The 25380-nt window shown below is 43.4% G+C and overlaps 2 protein-coding genes across 2 annotated transcripts in view; both read right to left on the minus strand.

The window, feature by feature from the left end:
- LOC118398506 (calmodulin-1) overlaps nt 1-25380 on the minus strand; it is a 123705-nt gene that overhangs the window by 29306 nt on the left and 69019 nt on the right. The window lies entirely within an intron of this gene.
- On the minus strand, nt 9186-17699 carry LOC118398507 (potassium channel subfamily K member 13-like). Its single transcript, XM_035793896.2, has 4 exons — nt 16627-17699; nt 14253-14800; nt 13485-13712; nt 9186-13157 (listed from the first exon to the last, which is right to left on the minus strand). Exons 1-4 carry the CDS (start codon nt 16961-16963, stop codon nt 13002-13004), a joined length of 1269 nt encoding a protein of 422 aa, XP_035649789.1. The 5' UTR covers nt 16964-17699; the 3' UTR covers nt 9186-13001.

The following is a 25380-nucleotide window of genomic DNA, read 5'->3' on the forward strand; positions in this document are numbered from 1 at the left end:
GGTCAGAGCGATCCTCGACATGCCAAACCCGTCTGATGCAAAAGGAGTACAGCGTCTCATCGGCTTTGCAAACTATCTTGCAAAGTTCATTCCACACCTATCAGCAGTCTGTGAGCCTCTGCGCCGGTTGCTGGACAAAGACACACCATGGCACTGGCTACTCAAGCACGAGGCCGCAGTGCAGGAGATGAAATCTCTGGCTTCATCCATGCCAGTGTTGCGCTACTACGACGTCATGAAGCCTGTCACAATCCAGAGCGACTCCAGCCAAAGGGGACTTGGATGCTGCCTTATGCAGGAAGGCCAGCCCGTTGCGTTTGCCTCGAGAGCGCTCACCCCCACCGAACAAACTATGCACAAATTGAGAAAGAGTGCCTCAGCATCGTCTTCTCCTGCCAGCGATTCCATCACTACTTATATGGGCGAGACCTGGTCATCGCTGAAACTGACCACAAACCACTCATTGCCATATTCAGTAAACCTCTCATCAACGCGCCCAAAAGGCTTCAAAGCATGCTCCTGACTCTGCAAAACTACAGCCTGAAGGTCATTTACAAGCCAGGACCAGAGATGTACATCAGTGACACACTGAGCAGGGCAACAACACAATGTACAGGCAGAGGCACTGTCTATCAGCGGCAGGCCATCTGTTCGCTACAGCAGGAACAACAAGATGTTCAACAGATCAATCAGGCAGACTACTTAAACGTCACAGATCACCGCCTAGCCCAGATAAGGCAACACACTGACATGGACGAACGCCTACAGTCACTGAAGTCCATGGTTCTCGCAGGTTGGCCATACCTGAAAGAGGAGACACCTTTCACAGTGAGAGAATACTGGACCTTTCGAGATGAGATAAGCGTGCAAAATGCCGTCTTGTTCAGAGATCAGAAGGTCATTATTCCCAAATCACTACGTCCAGAGATGCTTACCCGCATACACTCCAGTCACGTTGGAGGTGATGCATGCTACCGCCAGGCTCGTGAAACATTATACTGGCCAAACATGCAAGCAGAAATTAAAGACTTTGTCAGCAACTGTACCACATGCAACGAGTACGCTCATGAACAGCAAAAGGAAACCATGATGTCACACGAACTGCCCACAAGGGCCTGGCAAATCGTCAGCATGGACTTATTCAGCCACAGACAAAAGGACTATCTTCTCATCGTTGATCACTACTCTGACTTTTGGGAAATTTAACTGCTCCCTGACTTGTCTGCAGAGACGGTCATAAAGCGCTGCAAGGCGCAGTTTGCAAGGCAAGGTCAGCCTGACAAGGTAATCACGGACAATGGCCCACAATTCACTGCACAGTTCAAGCGTTTCGCCTCAGAATGGGAGTTTGACCACGTGACCTCCTCTCCAAGACACCCAAAAGCAAATGGCAAGGCAGAATCAGCTGTCAAGATTGCAAAAAACCTGTTAAGCAGGGCCTTGCGCGACAGCAACGACCCATGGAAAGCGTTCTTACAGTGGAGGAACACACCCACTGAAAACATGGACAGCAGCCCAGCACAACGCCTTCTGTCCAGACGTCTGAAGACTACCATCCCCGTAGCTAACAAGCTACTTGAGCCCTGCGTCATGGTTGGCATCACGGACAAACTGCGTCACAGAAAGCAGCTCGCTAAGTGCTTCTACGACCGGACTGCTCGGGACCTACCAGAGCTGGAGGTGGGTGAAACGATAAGGATGAAACCGCTGCCGGGAGACCACACAGGACTTTGGAGGCTGGGCACATGCCTGCAGAGAGTTGCACCACGTTCTTACCTGGTGGATGTTGGTGGCTCCCTCTATCGTCGCAATCGGGTGGATCTGCACGTAGCAGAGCAGACAAACCAGAACACGCCATACACTCACCTAGATGAGCTGGATCACAGTCCAGGCCTAAGGGTAAGGGGTGCAGAATTGAGACATGGGCCAACTGAAGGTGAGGCTTCTACCCCACCAAGCTCTCCAGCTCGTGCCCCTAATCCTACCCCTGTCAGAGCCAATACTTACTCACGGGTGGGTCGGCTGTGCAAGCCACCGGACAGGCTTACTCTGTAAGCAAGGGACTGTTAACTTGCCCTCGGTTAATTCAAATCTATATTTGTTCTTAAATAATTAAATTGAAATTAAAAAAGGAAGATGACAAATGAAGTAAAAAAAATAAAATGTAATGCTTTTTCTATTGTTATGACCTGACTGTTAAGAATTTAATGTTATGCCTTTATGTTTGCACTTTCTATTGAAAAGGATGATGTTACAGAGTCTAGTTGATAGGTAATCGACTAGCCGGACTGTTCCCCGGACTCCAGTTGTAGGGATTCGTACAATGCACAAACAAGGCTATTGAACCTGACATTGGTGTCTGTCGTTATTCCTTTATCTAACTTATCATACAGAAACAGTAAGGTGAATAAATGGTTAATGTGTGAAAAGCACATTCATTGTTTTATTCTGTGTTGTTACAGCATTCAACACACATCATGTAAAAAATGATTGAACCAACCTCAAAAAGCACTAATCGCTCAGCACTAGTAGGACAGAGCAGATATGTCAGTACCTTGTGGTTGAGTAGTATTGATCAGATAAACACCTTCCTAATATTGACTTGCCCCCCCCCAGCCTCAATTATTCGGTGGCATGAACTCGAAAGCATTCCACAGGGAAACTGGCCCACCTTGACTCCAATGCTACCCACAGTTGTGCCAAGTTGGCTGGATGTCCTTTGGGTGGTGGACCATTAATGATACACACGGGAAACTGTTGAGCATGAAAAACCCAGCAGCGTTGCAGTTCTTCATACAAACCGGTGCGCCTGGCACCCACTACCATACCCTGTTCAAAGGCTCTTCAATCATTTCTCTTGTCCATTCCCCCTCTGAATGGCACACATACACAATCCGTGTCCCAATTGTCTCAAGGCTTAAAAATAATTATATAACCTGCATCCTCCCCTTCGTCTACACTGATTGAAGTGGATTTAACAAGTGACATCAATAAGGGACCGTAGCTTTCACCTGGATTCAGTTGGTCAGCATATGTCATGGAAAGAGCAAGTGTCCTTAATGTTCAGTACACTCAGTGTATGTTCATACCTTGTGGTTGAGTAGTACAGAGCAGATATACACGGAGGAAAAATATCAACGCAACACGTAAAATGTTGGTCCCATGTTTCATCAGCTGACATAAAAGATTGGCAAAACGTTCCATTTTCAAAAAAACGTATTTCTCTCAAATGTCCCTGTTAGTGAGCATTTCTCCCTTGCCAATATAATCCATCCACCTGACAGGTGTGGCCTGTCAAGAAGATGACTAAACAGCATGAACATTATACAGGTGCACCTTGTGCTGGGGACAATAAAAGGCCACTCTAAAATGTGCAGTTCTGTCACACAACAGAAGTTCTGAGGGAGCGTGTAATTGGCATACTGACTGTAGGAATGTCCACCAGAGCTGTTGCCAGAGAATTGAGTGTTCTCTACCATTTGCTGCCTCCAACGTTGTTTTAGAGAATTTGGCAGTACGTCCAACCGGCCTCACAACCGCAGATCACATGTATGGCGTCGTGTGGGCGAGCGGTTTGCGATGTCAACGTTGTGAACAGAGTGTCCCATGGTGGCAGTGGGGTTATGGTGTGGGCAGGCATAAGCTACGGACAACACAATTGCATTTTAGATACTGTGACGAGATCCTGAGGCCCATTGTCGTGCCATTCATGATTTCTTTAGAGATTATGAAATGTAACTCAGTAAACCTTGGAAATTGCTGCATGCTGCGTTTATATTTTTGTTCAGTATATGTCAGTACCTAGTGGTTGAGTAGTACGGAGCAGAAATATATATACATACACATACACACACATAACTGCCAAAATAAAGGAAAAAACAACATAATGGCATATGCCATGGCATATGGCTTACATCATTTTCATGCTCATCAAACTATTCAGTGACCACTCGTGCCCTGTGGATGGGGGCATTGTCATCCTATGGGGGCATTGCCAGGGTAGCCAAAACAATGTCCTGCCCAGCATTTGTATACATGATCCTAAGCATGATGGGATGTTAATTGCTGAATTAACTCAGGAACCAAATATCTGTGGAAGCACTTACTTTCAATACACTTTGCATCCCTCATTTACTCAAGCGTTTCCTTTATTTTGTTAGCTGTATCTCGATGGTCTACTCAGTACCGCCTGTTTCTCCTCCTGGGGTTTAAAGTAATATAGCATTATATGTAATATAGTATTATATATCTCCATGTTCAGTACTTCCTGTTTCTCTTCCACGGGTTTCATCTACTCCTGGTTCCTGATAAACTCCTCCATCAGCTGGTAGTCGTTGATCATCTCCTGCTTCAGCAGCTTCAGCCTGCAGTGCGTGTGAGGGGTGACTGTAGAGGGAGATACAATACGTTATCAATATAGTTTTTCTTGACAAGCGAGTGAGTGAGAAATGACATAGCTAGAGAGTTAGGAATGATGCAGAGACAGATACTAGATATTGAGCCGATGGGTCCGTTTTAAAGACAGATTCTTTGTCCCAAGTGAGATGACATAACAGCGTTACCCAAAGGTAGCTTGCTAGCCGCATTATAGGTCCCTTGCTTTTTTTTCGCCCTCTTCCCAACTCTGGTGAGGATGGGAGGCTCATACTTCTTCTTATCCTATAAACATATGATATGGTTACATGGTTAGTGACAGTAGAATAAAACAGATTAACACAGACATCTGAAAGATCCAGGTTAGGAAAGATGTGGTTGTCAGAGGCTCTGGTTGTTGCCATGTCCTTCTCACATTGTCATCCTTCTTGCCTCCTCCTTGGCCCCCACTCTGGCTTTGATCCTGAAATTATAAACACAACACATTAGCTAAGTTAGCTAGCTAGATATCCTTTTTAACCTTGAACAAGACTTAGTGTTGGGAGACTTTATTGGCTAACTAGCTAGTTAACGTTACTTCAGCTATTTAGCTGCTGACGGGTTATTTGAGTTGACCACAGACTCAACATGGAGTACTAAATGCTTAGGATGATTAAGTTAGTAATCGCAGCTATTTATTTAATGACTGGGGTGTCAGCATGAAAGCTAGCTGCCGCTACCGGCAAACAACACTGTAACTTTATTCAATGGAAGACGAGCTACAGTACTGTTTGCTAGCTAACATAATGCTTAACTTAGCAGACAATTGTATTTTTTTATTTCACCTTTATTTAACCAAGTAGGTTAGTTGAGAACAAGTTCTCATTTACAACTGAGACCTGGCCAAGATGAAGCAAAGCAGTGCGACACAAACAACTACACAGAGTTACAAAGGGAATTAAAGAGGGTACAGTCAATAACACAATAGAAAAAAATAAAGTCTTAGAGTGTGTGCAAATGGCATGAGGAGGTAAGGCAATAAATAGGCCATAGTAGCAAGTAATTACAATTTAGCAAATTAACACCGGAGTGATAGATGTGCAGATGATGATGTGCAAGTAGAAATACTGGTGTGCAAAAGAACAGAAAAGTAAATAAAAACAATATGGGGATGAGGTAGATAGATTGGATGGGCTGTTTACAGATGGGCTATGCACAGCTGCAGCGATTGGTTTGCTGCTCAGATAGCTGATGTTTAAAGTTAGTGAGGGAAATATAAGTCTCCAGCTTCAGCGATTTTTGCAATTCGTTCCAGTCATTGGCAGCAGAGAATTGGAAGGAAAGGCGGCCAAAGCAGGTGTTGTCTTTGGGGATGACCAGTGAGATAAAGCTGCAGGAAAACGTGATACGGGTGGGTGTTGTTATCGTGACCAGTGAGCTGAGATAAACTGGAGCTTTACCTAGCAAAAACTTATAGATGACCTGGAGCCAACGGGTCTGGCGACGAATATGTAGCGTGTGCCAGCCGACGAGAGCATACAGGTCGCAGTGATGGGTGGTGTATGGGGCTTGGCACTGTGATAGACTGCATCCAGTTTGCAGAGTAGAGTGTTGGAGGCTATTTTGTAGATGACATCACCGAAGTCGAAGATCGGTAGGTTAATCAGTTTTACGCGTTTTATGTTTGGCGTCGTGAGTGAAGGAGGATTTGTTGTGCAATAGGAAGCCGGTTCTAGATTTAATTTTGGATTGGAGATGTTTAATATGAGTCTGGAAGGAGAGTTTACAGTCCAGCTAGACACCTAGGTATTTGTAGTTGTCCACATTTTCTAACTCGTGAGTAGTGAGGCTAGTCGGGCAGGCGGGTGCGGGCAGCGAATGGTTGAAAAGCATGCATTTAGTTTTACTAAAGTTTTACTTTTACGTTTAAGAGCAGCTGGAGGCCATGGAAGGAGTGTTGTATGGCATTGAAGCTCGTTTATAGGTTTGTTAACACAGTGTCCAAAGAAGGGCCAGAGGTATACAGAATGGTATCGTCTGCGTAGAGGTGGATCAGGGAATCACCTGCAGTAAGAGCGACATCGTTGATATATACAGAGAAAAGAGTTGGCCCGAGAATTGAACCCTGTGGCACCCCCATAGAGACTGCCAGAGGTCCGGACAACAGGACCTCCGATTTGACACATTGAACTCTGTCTGAGAAGTAGATGGTGAACCAGGCGAGGCAGTCATTTGAGAAACCAGTCTGCAGATAAGAATGTGGTGATTGACAGAGTTGAAAGCCTTGGCCAGGTCGATGAATACGGCTGCACAGTACTGTCTTTTATTGATGGCGGTTATGATATCATTTAGTACCTTGAGTGTGGCTGAGGTGCACCCGTGACCAGCTCGGAAACCGGATTGCACAGCGGAGAAGGTACGGTGGGATTCGAAATGATCAGTGATCTGTTTATTGACTTAGCTTTCGAAGACTTTAGAAAGGCAGGGCATGATGGATATAGGTCTGTAACAGTTTGGGTCTAGAGTGTCACCCCCTTTGAAGAGGGGGGTGACCGCGGCAGCTTTCCAATCTTTAGGGATCTCGGACGATACGAAAGAGAGGTTGAGCAGACTGGTAATAGGGGTTGCAACATTTTTAGAAAGAGAGGGTCCAGATTTTTTTTTGGACTGTGGGATGATATTTGTTACACTCTTGATTTTTAGTGTGGATTAATGACTCACACCTGTCCAGTTGGCGGTGGTAATGCACTTCATAGGTTGTAGTCTGCCAATCAACCTTGAAGAAGAAGATAACATTTGTACCTGGAATTTAGCAGAGTGTGCTGTCTCGAACCATGCTATTTTGAAGAACTGTTTGTGTGTGGAAAAAGTTATAGGTAGCGAGCTAAAGCATTGTATCTGCTTTAGTTTTCGAGATGATCGGTTTTTACATAATGTATATTTATTTATTCGGAACACATTTCCGCTTTGTTGGCAATGTCAATTCTTGCCCTTTTTTTCTAAATGCTTTTAAGTTTGTTAGCTGGACAGGCAAACACTGCCAAGTACTAAGCAGCAAACCAATCAACACAGTGAGTCACCTACTATCCAGGTACCATCTCTGCTGATCACGTCGGCCTATCACGTTCTCCGTATCTAAGGTACTAAACACAGCTGTTGACAGTTCGAGAGAGAACTCCTTCCGAACAAACTGCTAAGTCTTTTTTAATATTTGTATTCTATTTAGTTATAGAAAAAGAACTGCCAACTTTACATAAAACGCCACTATAGATTCTAAAACTAACCTGGAATTGGCAATACTTTCATCGTTCTCGAGTCTGGAAAACAGTTATCTAATAAAGGCCTGTGTCCAGTTGCAGGTGTTTCTACAAACACCAGAGAAAATCCATGTTTTGTATTGAGTGAGCTATATCCCTCTTGTATATGTGTGTAGATCTTTGTTTTGGAAGCACTGTGGGCACGCTGTCATTTACTTCTACACGTGACTGAGGCTGCATCGCATAGAAAGGACTAGTTCCGGCAATGATGCTGGGGAATTCTAGATGGCGAGGAACCTCCTCGCGCAGTACACACAAGGATTTACTATCTCTCCTCTCTTGTGTCCTGCTCCCAGAGATCAACCAAGTACTATTTACCAAGCATTGGCTCAACTGATTCTCTCACCTGTGAGGAGAACCATCCTAATTTAATTTGAACTAGCCCTCCTGTCACTATTAGACATCGCGACCACGTGCATTTGCCTGTTGTCTTTTCTTTGGAGATTTTGTCTTACAAATTCTACACAGTCTAGTGCATTTTGGAGTAGAAGCACACCCACTACAGATACACATGCTTGTTAGAGCATGTCGAAGACCAGGTTACAAACAGATTATGTTTTACTATTGTAACATGAAGTGACGAGAATCCTATTGTCGATGGCAGGAGCCCAGGCTTTTGCCGTAGATGGTGGAGTTCACACCATTTTTAAGATTGCATTCCACTACGGCACTTCTTTCTTTATATCGGTTGGCTACATTGGTGACCAGGGTGGGATCCTTTCGATAGGTGTACCATAGGTGTATGGGGCCTGGGCACACTCCTTCTAGAGAGGAGGAATACTGAAGAATGCATTGATGACAGTTCTCCAGTCTCCATCAGAGGTCCAGCCTTTTGGCGTAGATGGTAAAGCTCTCATTTCTGGACTGCAACGTAATAACATTGTACACCCCATGGCATGAATCTCTCTCTCTGTCTATAAATTGATTGGTAGGCTACACTTTATTTAGAAACCTTTGCTATTTGTCTCCGTACTCATTAAATGGTGAAACACTATTTGTGACGGTGTTCTTTGTTGGAATGTATATGCATGAGACGTACATTATGGAAAACATGTCTCACACTCAGTCACAGTCAGTAGAATAATGAATGGATGGACCAGAATTTGGGGACATCAACTTTTTGTAAAGTTAGTTAGGCTAGTAATGTAAACCACCTAAATCTATTCTCATTCTGAACATTTAGTATTTGAAACATAAACATTCATTTCCCAACTGCTGTTTCTATAATCCTGCAGGCTCTTCATCAATCACCATACCTTATATTCCAATGGATCCAACATTATTCATGCCCACCATGGTATTGGGCAGCTGCTGATATCTGAGAACTCATCTGGTTTAGAAATCAAACTGTGGTCATCTTGCACATAGTATACAGTGCATTGTGCCTAGCTGTTTTTAAGAGAAGATTGTATTGCAAGCTATACTATATGTGTAGGATATGCTGTGTTGGCTAATATTCATGTGCGGCTGTCATTTTTAAACCTCCATTCTAGCATACAATGACACACACATCTATCTACGTACATGCTTTTATTTGGGTTTGCAAGGTATATGATTTAATGTTTCTTCAAGCCTGCAGATAGTTACTTGAAATGAGACAAATAATCATGACAAAACATGGTTCGAAAAATGTCATTCACTGACAGAGAGACAGCTAATGAAACACTAGCCTCCTGAGCAGGCACATTGACGGTTACAGTAGCTGGCTAGGCTAGTCAAACTAACATTGGCTAACTTTCACTAAATTGGTAAAATGGTCAACGGAGTTGCGTCTTCGTACGATCAAGAGAATTCATATTGCATGCTGCATATTTCAAGTGCACTCGAAAACATATGTATCTTATTTCAGTCTTTGGGAGCTCATCACACACAGACAGACAGACAGCAGCTTGAGTTTTCACCAGGCTCTGTTTACATCTTAGGAGCAGGCCATTGGCTGCATTGATCACAAGGGGTATGTACAGGAGTTCTGATTGGTTCCAAGTTTAGCAGTTCGGTGTTGAAATATACATTTTTATGATAAAATGTGCAAGAATTGAAGGCGCTAACAAATGTTATAGCCATGAGAATGTTTTACTGTCATAAACAAAATAAATCAGCTCCTCTCTCGATTGGGATTGATCAACTTCATGTTCTTTGGCTTTGACCCCCAATCTATTATACCGATTTATGACTTCCTCTTGGCACATACTGTAACAAAAAAAGTGGATTAAATGTTTAGAGGCTGAATATCTGATTATTCTTTTGCTTCTTTGCCAGGCCTTGATTTGGAGTGAAAGCCGGATGTGACTATTTACTCGACTAGGCCTATGCATTGAATTGAGATGATGACTCACAGATACCGTATGTTAATCATACTGTATCCTAATTCACTTCTACCCAATAGCCACATGGGAGCTCTCATAAGCCATTGAGATTATGCACAACTCCCACCATTTCTCTCAGCTCTCTGCGCTCACCCTCATTCGCACATGCTTCATAATGGGATTGTGATTGATATACTTCTTGTTGCAGCAATTTACTCCTATTCACATGATGACTGAGGTTTTACTAATCTAATGAATAAGCCAGTCTTTCTACGCCAGTCATCACCTCATGTGCATCTGTCTGGTCTAATTCAAGAGCCTTTGTAAGACTGTTTTACCCCGGACAAGCATTAACCACACCAGACTCAAAATAGCCTATCTAGCTCTAGTATGCCAGCACCTTTTAACATTCTTGTTGTTACACGTGCAGGGACATTACAACCCCATGGCCCCAATAGGAAGAACATCTCCAGTCTCTAGCTTTTCAACACCTCATCTCTATTTCGTCATATCTCAAGTCATCTGTATTTATGTTAGCTATATGTGTTTATCCAGTGTGGCGGCAGTGTTCTTGGGAATGGGCATAAAGGGAATAGTGAGGGGCAGCCACTTAACACTCAACTCCAGCTAGGAACTCCACAAAGAGCTATTGTGACTACATGTGATTTGCCAGGAGCTTTGAATAACGCAGTGAGTCACCTTCTCTTCTCACACCTCCTGTTTGCTTGGCAGCGGTGAAGAGGCTCACTCACCCTCTCTCTGCCTCCCTCCTGAGGGACAATAGGCAACTACTAGCCTCGGCTCCCAGGTCTCGCTCATGTTGGTGAAAGCCTGGTAGTGGCTAGCCAACTACTGTTCTCTCTGTGATAAATTTTGTCCCAACGGGACAACATACAAACAAGACCACCAGACAAGATAATTTCAGGCGTATCCATATTTTTTTCTGTCACATTCTTGTCAGTACTCTACAGTTAGTTGTAATTTCTTTGTCAACAGTATAGTCACCCAATGATACATTGGTTGTTTCAAAAACAAATCTGCTAGTGACAATAAGTAGCAGAGTTCTCAATAATATACTGTACCACCGTTTCAAATCGTGACATGAAATTAGATCACCATTTGGTACAAAAAGATCAGGTCACATTAATTTGCTGACTCATACTGTGGGCTATGCTGTATTCAGACCGCCACACCTGTTATACTGCTTCTCCACTGTAGTGCGTTATTAGAGGTAACAGGGAAGACATGATAAATGGGCTTTTTCTTTTCTCTACGGCTTTTCGGAATAACTAGCTGGGTATTGAGACATTCAGCACGAAAGCTCGCTGTGACGTAAATCTGTAGGAGTCTGTCTCACTAGCACCATGTATAATTTGAGCATCTTCTCCGGTGCGTTCAACAAGGCGTGTGAAGAGGCGTATGTCGCCCCTGCTCCAACCCAATCCATAATGTAGACTGTGATCTGAACAGTTCTGCTCTTCTCTCTCTCTCTCTCTCTCTCCCTCTCTCTCTCTCTCTCCCTTTCTGCTCATTACTGCTTTCTTTCCCCAAAACTGGCTCTCCTTTTCACAGATCTGTCCATTTCTACTTCACCGTTTTGTCTTTCACCCAACCGGCCATTTTTTTTTCTCACAGATCCCTTTCTCACTTGTCTCTCTCTTTCTGTCGTTCCAGTTTCAGAATAGAATGAGAACATAACACCTCTGTCATGGAAAGAATGAGAAAAAGGCCCTGAAATAACCTTAGAGAGAGACTTGTTTTTCATAGCATTAATATGAGCATGCTGGCCAGGTCCAGATAGATATGGACAAAAGAGTGATACTTCATTGTTAGAGTCCGTATGCTGCTGTCTTATGGTGCTTCCACATAGTGTGGTGAAACAGCAAGATAACAGCCCTCGGATAATACGCTGTTTTTCATTTTGGATAGAATAAATAGATATCCATTAGTTTGTAATGGTGCAGTGCTGTGCTGTGCTGGGTGTTATTGTCCATTGCACTATGTCTCAAACATAACAGATAACAAGTTAGAGGTGGCAGTGCAATAGAAAACCCATTACAGCTGATGAACATAACAAGTCTGTAGCCATAACCACTCAGACAGAAGCATGGTATTTAGACAGTGTTTCTGTTTGCCACATTCAGCTGTCTCTAGAAGTCTTGCCTGCCTTTTCATAAGGCTGTCTCCCCTTATAGATTGGTTGCGGTTTCTTACACACAGTGGAAATTCAGTATTTTTCTCAGAAGGCTACTTCTCCTCTAGGTGTTTTCTCTGAAAAGCAGGCGAGCGTTGGGTCTTCTTGATCAAGATGACAGTATAGGGTGTTTGTAGTCGTGGTGATGAGCAGTCTGTTGGCTAGCTGTTATTCGCTAGTGATATGAAGAATACCATAGGGTAGTTTGAAACCACTCAGCTACAATGTCTTTGGGTAGCTTTCTGTATTCTGTCGTGTCACCATGGAAACTGCCTCAGTAACTAACCACCAGATTCCAGCAGTAGCTACAGTTGGTTGTGATCCAGATGTGGGTGAAGGAGACGCGCGCACACCAACACACTCATGCACGCACGCACATAGACACTGCCTGATGAACCAGCATGCATCAGAGAAGAATGGGTGGCGGCAGGCAGAGTTCTCTTACAGTGGAACCTCGTTGCGGTATAGGTTGGTACTTCAGGTCAATTATTCTCCTGCGATGGACAGCTTGATTAAGTAGGGCAGACGTATTGTATTTCATTGTCCCTACAGTTATGAAACGGCAAACTTCTTGCACACTGAATGCCACTGCACTTCCTTTCCCTTCGCAGCTTGATTGGATGTGCGGGTGTACGTGACATATTCTGAACTGATGTGGCCTGGCCAATTGGGTCATGGGGTCAATTATTCTCCTGGAATTGAGTTGGGTATTGTACATTTCTCTATTTGTTCAATTAAAACCAATGTATTTTTAGAGGAAGTCCTGATTTCTTGTGACTGTCTCTCTGGCCAGTCAATCAGTCTGACTTATGTGTATACGTAGGTGTAGGCCTATCTGTCCACGCTGGTCTCTGCCAGGCGGTTGTTCATGATGCCCAGGGCGCCCACCCCTCCGGAGAAGCCATTGTGGCGGGAGCTGGAGCTTGACTGGCGAGGGTGACCGTTAGCCATCTCTGACAGCTGCTTCTGCATGATGGCCAGGTTCACCTGATGAATGGAGAGAAACTCATTCATGACCAGATAAATGTAGAACAAGCGCAGGGTACAGCAATAAAGCAGTAAAAATAAATCTAATGATACAGCATCAACGTTTCCTGGAACGACCACACGGGCAGGAACCACGATTCGTTTGCACTTCACTTATGCAATTAAATGGCCGGATATAGAGGATCAGGGTACCAAACACTGCAGGATCTGGATCCGATAGCTATATGTGAACACGCCTCATGTATTTCACATCTGCACAAAGTCTGATCTGGGAACAGTCGTAAACTGTAAGTAGTGGACGCATACATGTTCATGTCTTCTCCTCACCTTATTGGCAGCCAAGAAGTCTTTCATGGAGATCATCTCTCCAGACATCCTCCGTCCGTCCGCCTCGCTGTCGTTCACCGCGTCCGTCTCGATGGACAGGTCCCGCCTGGCCCTCAGGTGTCCGGGCACTACCACGTTCCTGCGGGGGTGTCTGGGGTGCGGTTGGTGGCGCCCCCTCCCTGGGCAGCGACATGGCACCTCCAGCCTCCTCAGCAGCCAGTTCAGCACCTCAAAGTCCCAACATAAATTATCAATGGCGATGCTATCATAAAAGTCTTAGAGACTAAGCTTACATTACATTTTTCTGAATACAATTTTTGTTTTTTTTTACGATTCCAAAATGAATGGCTACAATAATAACTTTTATTCACAAGTGCTTTTCAAAACACCCAAAGTCACTACTTTACTTTACAATCCCACCGGTTGATGATGATGCAGGCCATTATCAGGTCATTATCAGGTCATTATCAGGCCATTATCAGGTCATTATCAGGTCATTATCAGGCCATTATCAGGTCATTATCAGGTCATTATCAGGCCATTATCAGGCAGGCCATTATCAGGCCATTATCAGGCCATTATCAGGTCATTATCAGGTCATTATCAGGCCATTATCAGGTCATTATCAGGTCATTATCAGGCCATTATCAGGTCATTATCAGGTCATTATCAGGCCATTATCAGGTCATTATCGAGAGTTTTTTTTCCCTCAATGACTTACCTGGTTAAACCAAAGGCAATAAGAGCTGAAGTATTATGAGCATATACCTGTTTGATGACGATGGAGATGACGTTGAACAGGGAGTAGATACAGCAAACTCCTGTCAGAATAAACAGGAAGTTACCCACCCGGTACGCCGTCTGGCTCTCATTCCCCTCGTCGTACGCAAACATCTGGCTGCTCACCATGTCCCCAAACCCAATGGTGCTGAACGCTACGAAGCAGTAGTACAGAGAATCCAGGTAGCCCCAGCCTTCTACAGCAGAGTACATGGCCGAGGCACAGCAGGATACCAAGATGGCGGCGGCGCCCAGGATCAACATCACACAGTACACCGAGGGCTTCCACCCAGCCAGCCCCTCTCCCCTGCCGCCTCTTCCGCTGCCCTCGGAGAGGCGTCGGCGGCCATTTTGCGGAAGCACGGCCTTGCGAAGGTGGCGACGCTCGTGGCAGGACTTGAGGACGAAGGCGATGACGGTGATGACGCGCTCTAGGAAGAGGTTGAAGAACAAGATGGTCGAGGCACAGCCGATCAGGCCGTAGAAGATGAGGAAGATCTTACCACTGATGGTCGCTGGCGTCGTCATTCCAAACCCTGGAAAACATGAAGATGGAGGGATATGTTATTATAAAGAAAACAGTACAGGTCAAAACTAGTAATTATGTTTTTGCTTGAATTTATTACTAATTACACCATGATTGGACAGATGGTAGAATCATTACCATTAGAAAACAACAGTGTGACAATACAATACTGAATCACACTGAACAATGCAGTATGATTTTTTGTTTTATTTCAAATCCTGTTTATTCACAATCCTAAATCAGTCAGCCTGAGCATAATGTATACTGTCAGCTTTCACAGACAGGTGGAAAAGCACATAAGTTGAAGCAACGCTCACACAAGACAGGCCCCAAATAGAAGTGTCAAGCACGCACACAAACACACAAACACGACAGCCTTCCTCTGGCTTTTTGTGTGCGTGTTTTAGCATCTGTACAGTAAGTAAGCTCAGAGTTTGTTCAATGTTGACGGTTAATTGGTTGTTAACAAGCACACCCTCCCTCCCTCTGCCCTGAGTGGAGTGAAGCACCATTCAGTCACATGCACAATGCCTCCTCAGCCACTCACTCACTCGCCTACAGGGTTGCTAATGGTGACAAGAATAATATTATTCTTGATTCTTCGCCTTCTCTCTTTCTAGACATCCCCTCATCGCTCTCTCTTCATAATTCTTTTTAATTGACTTCTCTCTAACACACTTAACCCTCCCTTTTTACTTCTCTTCCTCTATACCTTTCTTACTTCCCTCTCTCCTCCTCCCTCTTTACCATCCTTTATCACGTCTTTTCTCATTCTCGCCCCACCCCTTTATACTACACTAGGAATGCCTACTTTCAGACCAATGGAGGACCCACAGAATCACACACACACACACACACACACACACACACACACACACACACACACACACACACACACACACACACACACACACACACACACACACACACACACACACACACACACACACACACACACACACACACACACAGCTCTTATCTGATGGACAGTGTGAGCCGAGCTGTGATGAATCTCATGATGAGTCCATCCATTCCAGCCCTTGACTACATGCTCCCTCTGTTCCATGATGACCACGTTCCATTTCACACTGCATTTAACAATGAGCAGTCAGAGGTGAAAAGGGATCACTCCATTTACTTCCATTCACTGGCTGCCCCCCCAAAGAAAAAAAGTAGGGCTTCCTTTTGTCCCCTTATCTAAGTACAGTAAGTATGTATTTAGCATATCTGTACTGAATACAAATGCATTAGCTAAGTTCCTCCAAATCCATTTATTTTCTTTCTTGACATGTAATAAAGTAATCTAGAGGCATTAAGGCTTTTAGCTGTGTGGCTTAGCTACAAAAGATCAGAGATAAGATTGGCTTGTGAGTCATAAACATCCCCTCTTCACCAGGCTTTTGTTTGCCAACACAGTCTCATATCATTCAGACAGAGAGGAAGAGACAGAGAGTTGCTGGAGTTTCCTAGTAATTGGCACTCCAGGCAGCACTAATTTAACAGGGCTTCATATTGAAACCAATTACATTACACACAATAAGACGAATTAAAACTTGATAGGCATGCATATTGAAACATCATTTAGTTGGCTGTGATTGTTCTAGTTGTGGAATTATTGAAAATAATTCATAAGAGCATAGCATAGCCTAATTTCCCTTTAAGATTACTCCTAAAAACTACACGTTTTGGAGTGCCAAAAAATATGAACAGCAATTTTGTCCCAAGTAAGTTAAATATAAAATTGATTATCTCCTGCTTTCAGCTTTGATTCATGGTGTTGGATATGATGTGTCATATGTGATAATGAGAGAATCTATAAACTACATAAAATATCACCTATGGTCGAGACCACAGTCCCCACGAAGTAGAACGCGCCGGTAAAATCCCACCGAGGTCTGATAGTGTCCACGCGAATCCCGGCCAAGTTCGCCTCCTCGTAGTTCCTCAAGAAGTTGTCCAGCTCCTTCTTGCTCAGGTTATTCTTTTGGCTAAACTGTTCAAAACGCTGCGCCCAGCGGTCCTTCGCCTCTGCTTCCATCGGCTGTTCCAGTGCTGAAAAGACAGCGGCACCGCAGAGGAGGTAGAGGATTATAAACACCGCTAACATTAGGAACCTGGCGTTATCCTCGTTGAAGGGACCGAAGCCACAACAGCAGCCGCTCCGGTAGGCCATAATGTAGGCTTGTCACTGTTCAACAGGTGCTGGGAACTCGCCGCATCGTTTTATTATGTAACAAATTACACATTCCTCATTATCCATCGTAATGTTTATCGTGTAAAATAACAAACAGGTTCAGGATAGAAACTCTGGTGAAATAGAGTCGGAGGCTGCGGGGATAGAGAGCAGAGATAGCCAGAGAGAAAATGAGGAGAGTTTTCCTCGGAGATTCAACAGCTGGTCACCTGTCATTGTGAAAATTCATCGAAGAACAAACACAACAGTAACCATCAACAGTTGTCAAGGCTCTTTGGCCATCAAGTCCAAATGTCCGTTATTATTATCCGTTACAATAAACATATGGCGTTATCCTTCACCTTTCCGCGCTTGTCCAAAATAAATAAACCCATGTTCACCTCTCTGTTAGAGTTCAAATTGTGTTAACCAAAAAGGCGCACAGTTGAAAAGTGGATTTGAACGGGTGTGCAAACGAACAAATAAAATCCACAAACCTTTGGCTGGGGCTGGATAGCAAAATAGTTTACGACGCTGCGTTCAATGCGCAACCTCCCTTCGTCTCAAAATACGCCCCTCACAGAGCGCGTTAAGAAGAAGGTGCTTTCGAATAAGCTCACATTGAATAGAATTGGTCTTCAAACGGTGTACTCTGTATAAGGCTGTTATGGTCAACTGCAATATGTTTTGTCTGTCTGCAACAGTGCGCGTCTAACTGACCTCCACATCAAGGGACGCCGAGGGCATCGACTGGGCTACACACTCTGAACACGCCTCAGTCACAAACTCACCCACACACACAACTACTCCTCTGTTCTGGTCGAGACCAAGTGGAACAGGATCGAAGCAGGGGAAATATTACCAGTTATATCCTTTAGGCCTATGCATGAAAGCAAAATGTAATCAACATCAAGCTATAAACTTCAGCTTGAACTTCAACTAAACAAAACATGAGCAACTGTGAATTTACAAAGTGATAAAGTCAAGAACGATTACATATGTATTACAAATACATTCCTGAGTAATTACTTTAGAAACAACAACCAAATGGAAACATTCTTAGACTATCAAGTGAATCAAGATACTGTATGGTCACCATGTGACTTGATCAGCCTGCATCAATGCTAAGCATGATTCCAACATTTGGGCAGTCTCCTGCTGTGCTGCCCATTAAATAATGGGGCTGATGTCTTCTGCCATGAATCAATATGATGTGACCTTTCAGATCCAGGTCTGAACATTCATGTCTTTGCACTGGGACATCAAGGGACAAGCTTAGCAAATGTCACTACCACGGAACAAGCTGTAAAAAAATCAATATGCACATCAGATGGAGATGGACAACAAAAGGCTGTTTTTAAAATCTCTGTCAAAATAAATCCTGTTTTGAATGTTTGGTGAAGTTAATCCTGACATTGCTGGTGTATCTGTTGTAGCTATGGCTCACAATTTGAGGGGCAGAGAATTTCAGCACATTGGACAGTTAATAGTTATGGACAGTGGGGCCACTGACCTCAGACTGTGTTTCAGTCCTGGAGGTAAAATTGACTGGCAGATTTGCAGCATTCTCATCATGTTAAGATAATACTCAGATGGGCGCTTACATTTGTCCTATTTCGCACATGTACATGTGCATTAGAAATGAGTTATTTGGATATCCCAATCCACCTGAGACAGCCTCGGAGAGTGGGGTGACAGCCAGGGATCGGCCATTATTGACAGCGACCCTGGAGCAATTAGGGTTAAGTACCTCGCTCAAGGGCACATCAACAGATTTTTCGTCTAGTCGGCTCTGGGATTTTAACCAGCAAACTTTCGGTTACTGGCCTCCTAACCGCGAGGCTACCTGCCACCCTTGTTGTGCAGTTACAGAAGAAAAGCTTATTTAGTTGTTTAGTTAACCCTAACATTTCTACAATAATTGGAACAGTGCATTTCAGCTCATACTTTTGGTCAGTACCCCAACATTACTGGTGTAACTTTGGTAAACAATTTGAGGGTAGAACATTTCCGCACCACGGACAGCTTAATAGATAGACACTACTTGTCGCCAGACTCGGCTAACCTAACGTAGCAAGCGTTCCACCCAAGATGGCGTAGCAGTGCAGACGTGGTTTGTCGTTCTCCCCTGTACATTTTCTATTTTTTGTATTTTTTTGTATATATTTCAAGTTATCTTCAATCTCTTTTCCATTTTAAAATTAACGGAATTCCCAGCTACAACATTTTCCGTCAAGACAGAACTGCCAAAGGGGGAGGACTTTCAATCTACTGCAGAGATAGCCTAAACTGGGGTATGCTTATCACCCCGGATGTCCTGCAATCTAAGATATTTTCCCTCAATCTCACACAAATTATCAACGAACCCACCAGGTACAACCCTAAATCCATAAACATAGATATTATCCTGACCAACTTGCCCTCCAAAAACACCTCTGCTGTTTTCACTCTTGCTGCAGGTGATTCCCAGATCCACCTCTATGCAGACGACATAATTCTGTATGCATCTGGCCATTCTTTGGACACTGTGTAAGCAAACCTCCAAACAATCTTCAATGCAATACAACACTCCTTCCGTGGCCTCCAACTGCTCTTAAACACTAGTAAAACTAAATGCATGCTTTTCAACCGTTCGCTGCCCGCACTCGCCCGCCTGACTAGCATCACTACTTTGGACGGTTCTGACTTAGAATATGTGGACAACTACAAATACTTAGATGTCTGGCTAGACTGTAAACTCTCCTTCCAGACTCATATTACGCATCTCCAATCCAAAATTAGTCTTTCTATTTTGCAACAAAGCATCCTTCACTCATGCCGTTTTACCCTCGTAAAACTGACTATCCTACCGATACTGGACTTCGGCGATGTCTTTTACAAAATACACTCAAAATACACTCCAACACTCTACTCAGCAAACTGGATGCAGTCTATCACAGTGCCATCTGTTTTGTCACCAATGCCCCATATACCACCCACCACTACGACCTGTATGCTCTAGTTGGCTGGCCCTCGCTACATATTCGTCGCCAGACCCCCTGGTTCCGGTCATCTATAAGTCTTTGCTAGGTAAAGGTCTGCCTTATCTCAGCTCACTGGTCATGATAACAAAACGTACCCGTATCACGCAAAGCCAAAGCCACGCAAAGCCAACACCTCCTTTGGCAGCCTTTCCTTCCAGATCTCTGCTGACAATGACTGGAACGAATTGCAAAAATCGCTGAAGCTGGAGACTTATATTTCCCGCACTAACTTTAAACATCAGCTATCCGAGCAGCTAACCGATTGCTCCAGCTGTACATAGCCCATGTGTAAATAGTCCATCCAATCTACCTACCTCATCCCCATATTGTTTTTATTTCCTTTTCTGCTCTTTTGTACATCAGTATTTCTACATGCACATCATCATCTGCTCATATATCACTCCAGTGTTAATTTGCTAAATTGTAATTACTTGCTACTATGGCCTATTTATTTCCTTACCTCGTCACGCCATTTGCACACAGTATATAGACTTTATTTTTTCTATTGTGTTATTGACTGTAGGCTTGTTTATTCCATGTGTAACTCTGTGTTGTTGTTTGTGTCGCACTGCTTTGCTTTATCTTGATCAGGTCGCAGTTGTAAATAAGAACTTGTTCTCAACTGTCCTACCTGGTTAAAGAAAGGTGAAAAATACAACAACAACAGAAAATGCCTGAAACTAGATCCCCTACATACTGGTCTTGACCAGAATTTAAAAAAGAACTGTCAGGGAGGTATTTTTCTGCACTATTCAACCAATCCAGTAAATGTGGAGGAGGAGTTAAGATGGAGTGTCGCCTTGTTTAACGTCCAAAAGAGGAAGGCGCATTACAGGCTCTCTTTTGTCATGCCCCTTTTACTGAGGAGTGGCTTCAGTCTGGTCAGTCTACCATAAAGGCCTGATTGGTGGAGTGCTGCAGAGATGGATGACCTTCTCCACAGAGGAACTCTGGATCTCTGTCAGAGTGACCATCGGGTTCTTGGTCATCTCCCTGACAAAGGCTCTTCTCCCCTGATTTTTCAGTTTTGCCGGACAGCCAGCTCTAGGAAGAGTCTTGGTGGTTCCAAACTTCCTCCATTTAAGAATGATGGAGGCCACTGTGTTCTTGGTACCCTTCCCCAGATCTGTGCCTTGACACAATCCTGTCCCAGAGTTCTACGAACAATTCCTTCGACCTCACGGTATAACGATACAGGGCGAGACCCAGATGCAGACACGGGAGTTAGATGGTTCGAGTCGCTGATATTTATTATAAAACAAGGGGCAGGCAAGAGACAGGTCGTGGACAGGCAGAAGATCATAAACCAGGTCAGAGTCCAGGAGGTGCAGAGTGGCAGGCAGGCTTGAGGTCAGGGCAGGCTGAATGGTCAGGCAGGCGGGCTCAGTATCGGGGCAGGCAGAACAGGTCAGAACCGGGAGGACTGGAAAACAGAGACTTGGAAAAAGCAGGAGCACGGAAAAACATGCTGGTTGACTTGACAAGACAAGATGAACTGGCAACAGACAAACAGAGAACACAGGAATACATACCCTGGGAATAATGGGGAAAATGGGTGGCACCTGGAGGTAGGTGGAGACAATCACTAAGACAGGTGAAACAGATCACGGCGTGACACATGGCATGGTTTCTGCTCTGACATGCACTGTAAACTGTGGGACCTTTTATAGATGGGTATGTGTCTTTCCAAATCGTGTCCAATCAATTGAATTTACCACAGGCTGACTCAAATCATGTTGTAGAAACATCTCAAGGATGATCAATGGAAACAGGATGCACCTGAGCTCAATTTCGAGTCTCATAGCAAAGGGTCTGAATACTGTAAATAAGGTATTTCTGTTTTTTATTTTATTATGAGGTATTGTGTGTAGATTGATGATATTTTTTTTTATTTAATCAATTTTACAATAAGGCTGTAACTTAACAAAATGTGGAAAAGGGGAAGGGGTCTGAATACTTTATGAATGCACTGTGTGTTGTGCAGTGTTTCTCCACCATAGCCCAGCATGTGTTAATGAAAAAACTACCGTGCCTTTGTCACCATTATACTGAGTGTTGTCGCTGCTTGCTGCTCAATTTGGTTCAGACAAGTATCAAGTTTTGACGACATCACTGTGGGAAATGTGTTTGCGGTAGATTAAAGAGCACTAGAAAAACATGGTCAATAAGGGGAGTGTGTGTGTGGGTGCTTGTATACATGCATATTTGTGTATGCATTTGCATGTACAGGGGGGGGTCATGCACCCCAAAGGGGTGGGCATTTCTAACCAAAAGGAGAGAGACTGTATCCTTCAAAACAACTTTTTTTGATAAGATTAGCTATGCACTTCAACAGTTGTGCAGTTAAGGCCCAATTAACAGTGTCATGTCTTTCAGATGCTTCACTACTACAGTCAAGTTACCCTCACCCTGGTCTATGAATGTATAGCAATGGTCACCTATCATTCTGTAAACTCTACTGTACACATTCTGTCTCAAACATATGCCCCGTATGTACTTAGCCTTCGGCTACAAATATACTTGCACATAAATCATTCTATCTAACCCATAACACGTTAGTCACTACGGTTAGTCCACTTACATAGTTATAAACATACTAAAACATGCTCAAGCCAATTGTACTGTATCATCCAGAAAGCCATATGTATTGATGCGCTTTAGTATTAGAATTCTGATAACATGGTTAAACAATACCCCTACTATCAATGTTATACAACCCAAATTTGGAAAGACAGCCTTCAAGTCTCCACGTTGAGTCTATCACTCAAATTCAAGACCGTCAACTTAGCACACATTGATACGGTTAGAATGTACATGTACAAACAGTTTATTCATCTTATTCCCAGCATGAACTATTCTCATCACTTCTGGTAATGACAGATTGGTATCTCAATGCATTCCTAGTCTAAATTATTATACATTTCGCAGTGGGCAGACCACCACCAATCCACATGGTACCCCAAATAAACCATTTTGGATAAGCCTAATTCAATCACGGGCACGGTTGACCACCCGGTCTTTCTCGGCACTCATCTTCTGGCGTGTCTTCATGTTCTTCTTCAGATTGTGTTTCAGTTCGTCCTCCCAATGGCACATGTTCAAAGTGGATGGCCTTGATGATGTTTCTCACCTGAGCCTCCACTTGTCCTTTACAGTCCACTATGTCTTGTCCATTTTCCTATTAGTAGATTTGGATAGACCACACTCTAAAGTTTCAAAAACTGTTAGAATAATGTCTGTGAGTATAAACATAACTGATTTGGCAGGCGAAAACCTGAGAAATATCCATTCAGGAAGTAGGACTTTTTTTGTGTGTCATTTTCTATTCAATGCCATTACAGTATCCATTGATTTAGGACTCAAATTGCAGTTCCTATGCCTCCCACTAGATGTCAACAGTCTTTAGAAATTGTTTCAGGCTTGTATTCTGAAAAATGAGGGAGTAAGAGCAGTCTGAATGAGTGGACCCTGCCGTGTCACAGAGCTTTTTCATGCGCACGACTGAGAGATTGCCTTTCTTGTTTACCTTTTATATTGACAATGTTATTGTCCGGTTGAAATATTATCGATTATTTAGGCTAAAAACAACCTGAGGATTGAATATAAACATCGTTTGACATGTTTCTATGAACTTTACAGATACAATTAGGATTTTTCTTGTATGCCTGTTGTGACTGTGTTTGAGCCTGTGGATGACTGAAGAAAACATGCAAACAAATCGCGGTTTTTCGGATAAAAAGAGAGACTTCATCGAACAAAAGGAACATTTATTGAATAAATTAATGTCTTCTGAGTGCAATCATATGAAGATCATCAAAGGTAAGTGATTAATTTTATCTCTATTTCTGACTTGTGTAACTCTCCTACGTAGCTGGTTACTGCTTGTAATGATTTGTCTGCTGGGCTATGTTCTCAAATAATTGTGAGGTATGCTTTCGCCGTAAAGCATTTTTTAAATCTGACACCGTGGTTGGATTCACAAGAAGTTAATCTTTAAACCTATGTAAAATAGTTGTATCTTTTCTGAATTTTTAAAATGAGTATTTCTGTATTTGAATTTGGCGCTCTGCAATCTCACTGGATGTTGACCAGGTGGGACGCGTCCCACATACCCTAGAGAGGTTTAAAAGACTCCACACAATCAATCAAACACTGTATTAACACCACTTAATAAACACAAGTGAGTTGTGTGTGCATGCTGGTGTGTCTGGTAAAACGTAGGGCAGAAACAAACATTTAGTTAGTTTTCACTTTGTTAAATCTTAATCAGTCCAAACTTTCCTATTAAAAAGTTTTAAATTACAGTCAAAACAAACATGATAACTTCTGTTCACAGGGAGGACACTGTCCTCCGTCCACTCATTAACCGTTTTGGTCTTCTTGTGGCCTCTCCTCCCGTTCTTCAATTCTATACATCTATTCAGAATAAGACTAAATAAAATAAAAAGGTTTTCCTGAGTGTGAGGAGTGTTTGGTCGTGTGCCAAAGAACGCATTCTTCCTAGTCGATCCCGTGTAATGTCCTTCGCGACCTCTGCTTTGTCAAATAGTTTACTAATGAGGGGTGATGTCTGGCATGTGAGTTTCTGTCCCAACACAGAACCATGAAATGTACAAACTTAGCGATTGTTTCAACGCGGCATGAAGCAAAGTAATAACAATAATTTTCCTGTCATAAATGTAGCCAATTACAAGCTCTATTGCCCCTACACTCACTTTTCCAATGACCATCAGCTCCACACACTCCACTTCAGTATTCTTACGCTACCCCCACAATATCCGTTTTGATAACAGGTTTCAAACCTGCCATCAAAGCAGACGTACACGTTCTACCAATGTACTCACCCAATGTTTTTGCAGCTGTGTTCGAACGGTGTGTTCGTAAATTCAGACCGTTCAGACCGCCTTTGTGTGGGTCACAAAGGCAGTCAAGCAGTCAAGTAGCTTGCTAGCTACTTCCAGACACAAATAAAAGAACACCTCACTCTGACCACTTTACTCACCCTAGCAGAGCTGGTTAAGCTTTTTACATGTTTTCAAAAGCGTTGGTGACTTACTGTTTTGCTGGCAACAATTTAATTACGTTATTTTTCCCCCAATGTTTACTGACACCGGCCATATTCAATGGGTCCGTAAATTCAACAGTTATTCTACACTCTGGTACATTCAGACGAGAGTGCTCTGAAATCGGAGCAGATAGCCAGAGCTAATTTACAAAGCACCCCAATTAGCAATGCCCATTGAGAACACACAATGACTATGCCCTTTAGCTAAGCTAAGAATCACGTGAACAATCAAGTCAATAGCCATTGTGTAGTTATATAGCAGTAGAGTAGTTATATAGAGTAGTTATGGTATTTGTGCCTTTTAATTGGGCACGGTTTTGATACCCTGC

Source organism: Oncorhynchus keta, chromosome 19 (genome assembly GCF_023373465.1).
Source record: "Oncorhynchus keta strain PuntledgeMale-10-30-2019 chromosome 19, Oket_V2, whole genome shotgun sequence".
NCBI lineage: Eukaryota > Metazoa > Chordata > Actinopteri > Salmoniformes > Salmonidae > Oncorhynchus > Oncorhynchus keta.

What these genes read in the sequence shown, in the direction of transcription:
- LOC118398507 (XM_035793896.2), bottom strand. Translation starts at nt 16,963, where the DNA reads ATGGCCTACCGGAGCGGCTGCTGTTGTGGCTTCGGTCCCTTCAACGAG. An exon ending in TCTCCATCGTCATCAAACAG is followed by an intron (nt 13,713 to 14,252) that starts GTATATGCTCAT and finishes TGGGACTTTGAG; the next exon opens with GTGCTGAACTGGCTGCTGAG. An exon ending in ACTTCTTGGCTGCCAATAAG is followed by an intron (nt 13,158 to 13,484) that starts GTGAGGAGAAGA and finishes TCCATTCATCAG; the next exon opens with GTGAACCTGGCCATCATGCA.